General features: G+C 43.8%; 1 protein-coding gene across 1 annotated transcript in view; it reads right to left on the bottom strand.

Moving 5' to 3' along the window:
• Spag1 (sperm associated antigen 1) overlaps positions 1-10899 on the bottom strand; it is an 83010-nt gene that overhangs the window by 47837 nt on the left and 24274 nt on the right. Inside the window, exons 5-6 of the mRNA XM_004640089.2 lie at positions 6824-6845; positions 6387-6427 (exon numbers count right to left, since the gene is read on the bottom strand). Coding sequence (XP_004640146.1) covers positions 6387-6427; positions 6824-6845 — 63 coding nt within the window. The remainder of the gene's footprint in view (positions 1-6386; positions 6428-6823; positions 6846-10899) is intronic.

Genomic DNA, 10899 nt, shown 5'->3' with positions numbered 1-10899 from the left:
GGAAACAGGAATAATTGCTTTGCTGTACCTCTAATAAAGCTGTTTTGTTTACAATGACAAATATCCTTCTTGGGCTAATTCTATTTAAAAAAAATAATCCATTCAGGTAACTAAACTGATGAAAAGGCAGGGACTCTTGCCAAATAAAGGGATTCTGACGGCTTCTCTCCAGGCTCACCCCCACCCCTAGCCACTGCCTCTGCACCCCAGCTGACCTCTGCCCCCCTCTGCCTGCTGATTTTGCTTTCCTGCAGGGCTACCTGCTTTCTCTTCATAGCAGGAAGCATGTCCACAGCAGGCTGGGCTTATGCCCTCAGGGGCTTCCGCATCAGTGAGGAAACAGAGTGTTTTCTTTACCTTCTATTAGAGAAGCTCCAGGAAAGGACTGATTGACCACCTTGGTTATGTGCCAGCCCTAACCAAACACCAGCTTGGTACAAAGGGACTCGCTCTTGGTCCCAGACCCATTGTTAAGGATGGACAGGGAGGACGGTTCTGCACCAGATGGCAATGGGAGGAATGCCAGCAACAGCCACTACGCCCTCAAGGAGTTCATCTTCCAGAGCCACACCTCTGTACACATGCTAGCTATTACTAAGGGAGGTTCACTTTAAAAATACCTCTAGTCTGAAGAAGGGGAAGCATAGTAAAATTTATATATGTTATTTTTTTATTTTATTGAGAAACAAATATCAATGATACATTTTCCAAGCTGACTAATAGGACATTTTCAATAATTAATACATTGCACATTGTTAACTTCTCAGCGGTCATCCACAGCACAAGAAGCAGCCAGGACATCCCGTCCAAACACTATCACTACTACAAATCCTTCCTCTCACTGAACCAAGCGAAAGCAGCCGTACATCTGCCCTAACTATTCTGATTATATACAAATACAAAATGGTCCTTCCTCTGTATCCCCCCTCTCCAGTTCAGTCCTGTCAGAGATGGATATTCTATTGGCATCTAAATATTATAGGAGCTTGAGTTCAGCAAAACAATCTAACACAGTCCAGCAGTACACAATAGTAGTGGGTTATCCGCAGAAGTTGTTGACTAGAGCTGTTTTGTTTTGGTTTTTTTTTTTGGCGGAACTAGGGATTGAACTCAGGCCCTTGCACTTGCCAGGGAAGTGCTTATTCCACTGAGCCATATCCCCAAAATTTACAATAAAAGTAGCTATCGATTTGTTTTTAAACTATTGCAGATCTTTACTATCTCTCATTAAGTGTGTGTGTGCTAGTAGATGACTCAGCAACATCAGGAACCGTCTGAGGAATACTGTGCGTGCTCACGTGCTCAGTGTCAGTTGATGCTTGGACTCTATTGCTTGCTTGTAGAGAAAAGGTTCTTGATGATCAGTTGGTGTTGGGGTCAAACTCTATCGCCCCAAAAGATGAGACGGTCTCAACTCCTGGTCCTTGTAGATGCGATCTTTTGGAATAAGGTCTTCACTAGGCAATCTTCACTGCCAGCGCGACTGGATTAGGAGAAGCCTGCAGAAGCAGTTGGATCCTGCGGCAGTGCATTCGCTAAGGCTCTCGTGTGCACAGCTGAATGTGCTGTTAGGTCACTGGGCCCAGCTGGAGGAGCTGTGAGTGAGCCTTTGGAAGGCACATCTTTCCATGTGCTCTTCCCTGTGCTGGGCTTCCCAGCCACTATGCAGTGAGTAGCTTTGCTCCACCATGCCCTTTCACCTGCATGTGCTTGGCTTGGAGCCAGCCCACCACACACTGAAATCTCTGAGACAATAAACCATTTCCCCGTTCAAGTGGTCTACATCAGACATCCTGTTCCAGCAACGGGAAGGCTGGCCGCTAGGAGATCTTTGCACATGTAGCAAGCTGAGGTGAGGATGATGGAGTGGGGCCCTAATCCAGTTGGGTGGATGTCCTTAGGAAAAGGAGAGAAGGATGGGCACAGCAGGAGGCTGGTCACATGAAGATGAAGGCTCAGATTGGAGCTAGACTACCATGAGCCAAAAAAGCCCAGCACTACTAGAAACTGGAAGAACAAGAGGGAATCTCCCCTACAAGCTTTAAAGGGAGTATGGCCTTGCCAATACCTCAAATTCAGACTCTGGGCCTCTAGAACTGTGAAAGAATAGATTCTGACTACTGTGAGACAATCAGTTTGTGCTACTTTGTCATAGTAGCCCAGGAAACTAACGCAGGTGACACAACTTAATTTTAAAGGACACTGGTTACAAATACAAATGTATGAGAAAAGGGAATATGAATGGCTTGATTGTTGTAATCATTTTACAATGTGTGTATGTATAAACACATCATATTACATACACACATGTTGAATACACAGTTTGCACTTGTCATGTATAATGCAGTAGAGAAAATATTTAATAAGTAAATAAAAAGGGACATCAATAAGAATCTCAAGACATGGATTTGGTGTACGGGATAAAATATACTATACATTATATTTGTATATTACTTTGGACTTTGGGCCTCCACAAAAGGACAGTGCTTGGGAGGCTGTGGTAAGAAGATCACAAGTTAGACGCTAATAAGGGCTTTGTAGGGAGTTTAAGCCCAATGTGTACTATATATCGAGACCCTGTCTAAATAAACCTGGGGACCATAAAAGGAAATTTTCTTGGACTCTGAAAGATTAGGATACATCCCCTCCATGTATCCCACAGTATCCTGTCCTAAGATTATAGTGTAACAAAATACATTTTCATAAGTAATTATGGGACAGAAATACACTTAAATTGAATACAGTACTTCAAAGAATCTGCATAGAGAATTTATAGGCCACATTTATTTAATAATAAAATCTAGTTGTTTAACAAAAGACTTTAAGAACAGCTTAATTTTCAAAAGTAAAGAACCAAAGTATTAAATAAATCATTTTATGGCACAAGACACCATAAACTTATCTATGCAAACAGCAAGTAGATTTTTGTGTTAGAAGAATGGAAAAAAATTAAACCAAGCCAAAAATTCAAGGACTGGAAGTTTAGAAATAGCCAGTCAACTGAGGCCTTTGCATACCAGATTTGATTTTATAAAAACATTCCAAACATAGTATATTTATTCCTTAGCAATACTTCTTCCCTTTGATAATGGAAAATCTTGCCTTTTTTTCATCAGCCTTGTGAAAAATACCTGTGAATTTCTTTTCTTCTTTTTTTTTTTTTTTTTTTGCAGAGCCGGGGATTGAACTCAGGCCCTTGCACTTGCCAGGCAAGAGCTTATTTAACAGAGCTAGCTCCCCAGCCCCACCTGTGCATTTCTTACAGCACTGTTGTCACCCTTCAGATGCTGATTCTGCCACACTTTATTGTCACTTCTTCAAATCTCAACGCACCTAGGACCCCTAGCAGTGAAGACTGAAACATGCTAAGATAAATACTGGTCTCAGACTTTATTCATGAATAAACTGGGAGTTATTTATTGACCATCTTATATCTCCAGCTCTAAAAGGAACTGGACAGACAAAACCCCAGCTCTGGACAGTGACCCACTTATAATTTAGCAGGCCAGGCAGTGATTCTGAGTCACTATGACCCTTCAACTCGGCGTTCAAGCTGTGTACAGATACCTAGCTCCTCTTTACACAGAAATAAAATACGCTGTTATGGACACATATTTTCAACACTCATACTGGGCATTTTTAAGTTTGTATGTGGACAAGAAATGTCCTTAGCTTTCTTTCTTTTTTTTTTTTTCTTAGCTTTCAAAGACTGTCAAGTATTTTGTTTTCCATTTCATTTTTTCTAACATACTCTCCACAGTTCTGTCTAACCCACTGGCATCACAGTTCTGTCTAACCCACTGGCATTTTCTTTCTTTTCTTTTTTTTTTCTGTCTTTAGGACAGGGTCTACAGGGTTACAGGGTTTCACTGTGGAGATGAGACTCGTAGTGATCCTCCTGCTTTCAGTCTTCCAAGTGCTGGGATTACAGGTGTGCGCCACCACGCCCAGTCTCAATCACCATCTCAGTGTGCCCCGGGGGCGAGGCCAGCACGGCACACTGGGGATGGAACCCTGGCCACTGCACTCTGTCTCAGCAGGTGCTTTAGTCCACTGAGCTATCAGGCTGGCCCCCACTGGCATTTTCTGTACCAATCTGTGGCAGTTTCCTATTGCTTATGACTGTTGTCCTTGCCACTCATTCCTCTTGCCCCAGCCTGGTCACCGGGCTTGCCTATCTTTGCTTGTGAAGCACGTGGGTGATTAATGTTAGCACTTCCTCCAAAGTTAGGTCTTCAATAAATATACCTCATCAGGGTTTCTGACCAGTGCTTCCTCAAACTTCACGTTGACCTTCAGATATTCCCTGTAACAATATTCTTTCAGAATGATCCTCAGAAATAATATCTTCAAAAAGAGTCATTTCTTTTTCTTTTTTAGAAATTTTATTTATTTATTTATGGGGGGGGGCCCAGCTCAGCCCACCTGGGGGCAGGGCTGGCTGGCATGTGGTGCTGGGGGATTGAACCGTGGTCCCCGATGCTTTGCTAAGCTTGTTCTAAGTAGGTGCTTTAGACCACTGAGCCATCTCACCAGCCCAAAAAGAGTCATTTCTTGAGGGTTTTTTGTCTTTTAAAATGTTGTATTAAGAAACTGATAGAGACACCTAACTCTAAAGACATGCATAGCTCAGCAAAAGCGGCTTCAGGGCGAGCCAGCCAGCTCAGCTGAATAAAGCGCCTGCTTAAGCAGATGCAGAGACCGGTGGTTCCGACGCCCCCCCCCCCCCCCCAGTCAAAGCCGGAAGTTGGGCGTCCAGGCCCCCCCCCCCCGCTGGCCCCGCCCCTGGGGCGTGCTGAGACTGGGTGTGGAGGCGCATGCCTGTAATTCCAGTGCTTGGGAGGCTGAAAACAGGAGAATCACTGAGTCTGATCTGTGTAGTGAGACTCTATAGACCCTGTAGACTGAACTAAATACAGAAAAATAAAAAGCTTGCTTCGCCTGTGTTGTCCCCTCCCACCGTGGCGAATAACACTGTTAAGAACTTTAGTATGTGACATTAGTTTATGCACATAATGGTTAAATCAAGAAATTGAATTTTTGGTTCTTTTATATTTAATTAAAATTTACATGACTCATTATGTTTGAAGAATTAAGCTATACATGACAAAAAGTTAAATATTCATTGGTATGTCTACTATATTTATCACAAAATGCATATTCAAGAATCTCTGAGTCTATCAGATACTATCAAGCAAAATGCCATCTATGATCATCATCAATTTTTCTACATTTTTAACTCAAGTACAATTGTGTAATATTTAGGAAATTTCAATTTTTCAATTGTACTCACACAAAAATTATCAGAATTATTTTTTAAGTAAAAAAATAGCTGCATAACTCATTTGCCACAAATGAACTCCCTACATGTGCAGCAGCAGCAGCCACAGTATGGCCTTCTGTGGCTGCGGCCCTGTTCATGCATACACACTTCCTCTTCACGTGAAGAAAATGAACAGGAAGGGACAAAAGCGTCACCTCGCATTGTTTTATTGACTCTTGATGTTTTCATTGTACGTTAAATGCCTGATCTGACTTTTTTTAATTAAAATATATTTTTTTAAATTTTTATTTATTTGTGTGTGTGTGTGTGTGTGTGTGTGTGTGTGTGTGTGTCCAGCTCAGCCCACCAGGGGGCGAGGCTGGCTGGCATGTGGTGCTGGTGGATTGAACCGCAGTCCCTGTGCTTTGCTAACCTTGTTCTAAGTAGGTGCCTTAGACCACCGAGCCATCTCACCAGCCCCTGATTTCACTTTTATACCCAAAATAAAAACAGCAATTTGTATTCTGACAGGTAATTATACACACGTTCCCAGAAGATATTAGCAACTTCCAACATGATCCTTAGGGATAATTCAAAGTGCTGAACCATGCTTCAGAAAAACATTTCTAGCAGTCTGTGCAGGATTCATTCCTGCTCCATCCTTGGTAATAATTGCACCCATTGCCATAGGAGTTTTAGATTCTTCTTCTGCCAACTTCTGTGAAAGGTGTACTTTCAGGAGCACTCAGTACTATGTATGGCAGCCACGGATCTGACACCAGCATGATTTAAAGGAAAGCTTCGACTGGTCCTGGACACACGCACCACCCCAACTCCACCAACCTGCCACTGCCTGGGCAAAGGAGGAAGTGCCATCATAATATTACAGAGGTCTAAGTTATTCAGAAATACTATAGGCAGTCAGGTAGGGCTGGATCCTCGAGAGGCCAGTGCAGAAGACAACTACTGTGCATGCACTAAAGGTCAGGCCTTAGGACAGAGCATGACTATACCCATACACGTCCCCTAGGAGGAAAGGAAGGCACTGGTATTCTAAATAGGTATAATAATCAGTAAGTATCTAAATACTATACAACTACAATACAACTATACCTGTTGTAACCTTACTGGTTCATCATAGTCTTGTTTCACCCGACGCCCAGCCTGTGATTTTCCATTTGATCAATATTACCTAAGCAACTATACTTGTAATCATATTGATTTATTACAGTTCTGTTCCACCTCGAACCCACCACACCTTGTGGCTTTACTCAATTAAACACCCTTGAGAAGCAAGTTTGGCAGGCAATGCACTTTCTGGGCCCCCTTTTGTCTCCCAGAAGCTTTCTTCCTCTCGATAACTACTTCCTACTTCCAACCTCTATTGTTCCTACAATTCACCCTTCAATTTTAGAGAACATAAACTTGGCATATCAGATATTTAGCAGGTTGCGTGTTGTATTTCATTGTATTATTTGAATTATTTGGAGGTACTATATCACATGCCTTATTACTAATTTCATGCTATGTTGGCATATGCAAAGTTTTTGGTATCATGACACTTTTGGACTTCTGACGCAGCCTACTTTTTTTTTTAGTACGAGGGATCAAACTTGGGACCTTGCACTTTAAGGCAGGTGCTTATGCCACTGAGCTACCTCCCCCAGCTGGACTTCTGAAAATTACTGGTCATTTGGTGTTATGCTGATCTTCCAAACATTAACACATTTCAATATGCAATTAAAATTATATTATTAATGTCCCCATGGGTCTCATTAGAAAAGTCTTTAAACTATGCTTTGAGAGAATTGTAAGAAGCCATAGAATTATAGAATCACAGAAGGAATGAACTCTTGCACTAGGTCCTAACAAACCAAACCAAAATTGAGCCACTTGTGCTAAATGGAGTCCACGTCACCACCCAAAAACTCTAATCTTTTCAGAAAGTAGAAAGGGAGAAAATAGACACAAGGAAGGCCCCTCCACTTCAAGAACAGTAACCTGATGTTCAGCAGTTTGTTTTTTATAGTCTCTGTTCTTGCTCAAGATACTAATAAAAATCAACTGTGCTACCATATTCAATGGAAGATCTTTTCTAAATTTTTAGAAGAGATACTACTTCAACTCATGAATCCTTAATAAAACCCAAATTGATCTTTAAATTTGTTGTAATTTTGTCATTTGTCCTTTTGCCAAGTGTCCTCCTAAGGGAATACAGCACTTTTTTTTTGTCACAAGTAGGTGTTCAACAAATGCAAGGGACTGCGAAAATCCTAATTTGCCCTTGGAAGCTCAGATTTTCTCACTGGCAACAAACACCGTCAGTCCTTTTTTCCTTAAAGTGACAGGTCCTCTGCTCAGTTAACAAAATGCCCACAAAACCCGACCTCTGAACAACCCTAGTTTGTCTTGCTGAACATTCTGATGGGGAAGCAATCTCCCATCAGCCCACTGGCATAAATAACAGTTGCCTTCCCAACTCCTCCGTGCAAAGCTCTTCATTCCAGTCTAATCGTTTCCTGCAACATGTCTTGATGTGTTGACCTGGAAAACACTGTGCTGATCACTTGTTCCCTGGCAGAGCCCTGCTGGCTGCAGCAGGGACTTGCCTCCAACCTGCAGGTGAGGGGCACGCCCTCTGACTGCTTCCAGAGTCTCCTCTGTAACTCTGGATTGGGAGCCTCTGCCGGACAGCAGAGACCTTGCTGCACCAATAGAGAGAGACTGGTTTGGGCCCTCAGACAAGGCAGGACTGCCCTGGGATGTCCCTCAGTAGGCTTGGCAGTTTATGTCTCCTGCACGAGATGAAGGAGAAAGTGATCTTTCTTCACCTGTGTCAGCCTGTGCTAGCCAGAAAAACTAGCTTTTGCTCAGCTAGATTTTGCCCATGGGATTGGGGGCTGGAATGTTCAAAACTCTGTGTGCTTGTGCATGAGCATGAGGGCTGCTTGTGAAAGGGTGACATAAGCAACAGGTCATTCCATCTGTGCACCACGGGAAAGTACCCCTTGGGGCTCGGAGCTATGCAGCTTGATTGGGCCAGATCTTTACGGTACTGCAGTCTCATCTAATTGGCATTAAAAAGCCAATAACCTCTGCAATGGGGGTGTGACCTGGTGCAGGGTTTATACATCCTGCCTGCTGAGACAGAGTCTTGTCTGCAATGAGGGTAGCAGCCAGAACCGGCAAGCACCTGGTCTCTCCTTCATGAGGAGCATCCATCCTTAAGTCTGAAGCAACACTGTTCAAGGGCTCACAACACGTGCTACAGGGAGATGGTATGGGTGCAAGTCAGAGTGAAGTTACCCCCTTGAATGTACTCTGAAGAATTTCAAAAGATTTTCAGACAATGAAAATGAAGCCCCAAGAGCTAGCTGCCTACACTCCTCTATGAAATTGAACGGCCGTGTCCATGCCCTAATTGGCCACCAGGGGGAACTCTAAACTTAGAAATTGTTCACCAGATTTGAGACAAACTAACATTCTAAACCAAATGATCAACCTCATCAATTTCCTTATACTGATTACTGGCTTGGACTGTATGGGAGCCTTCCAACTTGACTCTGTGCCTGTCCTGTCAAGAGAAAGGAACTCTCCTGGTGGTCAAAGACCATCAACCAGGTCACAAGTCTCCTGTACAGGTTACCCCAAAGATGAAAAATTTATCCCATCCTGGCTAAAGACCCTGATAAGGACTTTCCACCCCCACATGAGTGACTACCAGCCAGAGCTGCCACCACCACCACTCCAGAGGCACCACCCAGCCCCTCACCAGCTGTTCTCCTGGACTGCTCCAGCTCAGCCACCTGCATCACCCCTGGCATGGCCTGGTCCTCAGAGTCCCCCAAGACAAGCCCTGTCTGCTGCTGGCTCCACTGAATGCATCTCCAGATGCCTCCCTGAGGATATTCTGGTAGTTAAAGGGGGCCAAGTAAACAACCTGCTCTATACTACCAACCTTTCAGTTTCACTGACCTCCTAAACTGGAAACATCATACTCCCTCCTACTCGGAAAAGCCCAAGCCATCACTGTTCTCCTGACCTCGATCTTTGGACACATCAGCCCACCTGAAAAGATAGCCAACAAACTCTCCTGACCCTTCTCAGCAATGAAGAACATACCCACATTTTTGAGGGTGAACAAGTCTGGCTAGAGTCTAGAGTTCCAGACATCATTGCTGACTCCGGCACTCGGGTGAACACCATCTTCCCTCCCACCGGTCCAGACTGGGGCTTCAGTACTGGAGAAGGCTGTAATGCTCTGAGGTTTGTCATGAGGCTCTTCTGGCAGGAATAAAGGAGGAAAAAGAGAAACCCAATAACATGTCCAAGATTACTGAAATCATCCAAGAACCTAATAAAAATCCTGCTAAATTTTATGAGAATGTGAAGAATACTGGACTTATTCCTCATTTGACTCTGAGGCCCCAGAGAACCAGCAGGTGATAAATTCAGAATTTATGACACACTGTGCCTTTGACATCCGCAGAAAGATTCAAAAGATTGACAGGTTTGCCAGTATTAATGCCTCCCAGCTGCTTCAGATATCCCAGAAAGTTTTTATAAAACAAGACAGAGAGAGAGAAAAAAAAAAGAATGTAAATGTTAGGCAGACCACAGGGCCCACTTTTTGTCAGTGATTGTGGGAAAACTGGTCCCAGAAAACCTCCAGATGAATCAACACCACTATCAGGGCAAATAGAGCAACAAGGTCTCGCAGGGTCTTCAAGTCAAAGCAGGAGGTCTCGGCCTGGTCCCCAGAGTCCCCTGAGTCAAGCCCTGTCTGCTGCCAGCTCCCCTGGGCACATCTCCAGATGTCTCCATGAGGTGGTTAAAGGGGACCCTATGCCATGGCTCAAACCGGTGTGCACTAGAAAGACAAATGCCCCCTCTGCCTAAAAGATTAGTAAGTTTTAAAAAATCAAGCGTGCCATAGCCTGACCCCTTGCTCTCACTTTTCGATGATGATAAATTGGACATGCAGGCTCCATAAGTCACTGCTAAAATGGGGAGGGGTTGTGTGAACCAATGACTTCTATGGTAGACACGGCACTGCTGAACATTGTTGTAACTCAGCCTGTTGCTCCTCTGACTCCTGGAACTTTCAAGTAATCAGTGCCGCTGGGACCCCACTGAGAAAAAAGTTCTGCCACAGCAGAGCCTATGAGATTGGTAGATACATTTTCAAATGTGAGTTCCTATACATGCTTGAATGTCCTATTCTTGTCAACCTCCTCTTAAAGCTGGGGGTAACTCTTTTGCCCCAAGCCAGCCGGCATCTCTCACACTTAAGCCCACTGCCTGAAACTTGATATTGACTCTGACTGTGCCCCAAGCAGAAGAATGGCAATTACATCAATCAGAAATATCCCAACAGAGTAACCCTGAGATTTTTTTTTTTTTAAAAGCATGTTTCCAGGTGGATGGGCAGAAGATTCATCACCAGGGCTAGCCACCACCCATGCCCCTTTGGTAACTGAACTCAAACCATGTGCTACTCTCACTGCTGTCAGACAATATCCAAGGTCATGGAAGGCCCACCTTGGGATCTGCCCCCACATCTCCAAGCTGAAGCAAGCTGGAATCCTGATAGATTGTCATCCACCCTGGAATATGCCCCTTCTCCCAGTAAAAAA

This window comes from Octodon degus, unplaced genomic scaffold, assembly GCF_000260255.1.
Source record: "Octodon degus isolate 3935 unplaced genomic scaffold, OctDeg1.0 scaffold00118, whole genome shotgun sequence".
Lineage (NCBI taxonomy): Eukaryota > Metazoa > Chordata > Mammalia > Rodentia > Octodontidae > Octodon > Octodon degus.
This window is presented reverse-complemented; position numbering and strand designations above follow the sequence as displayed.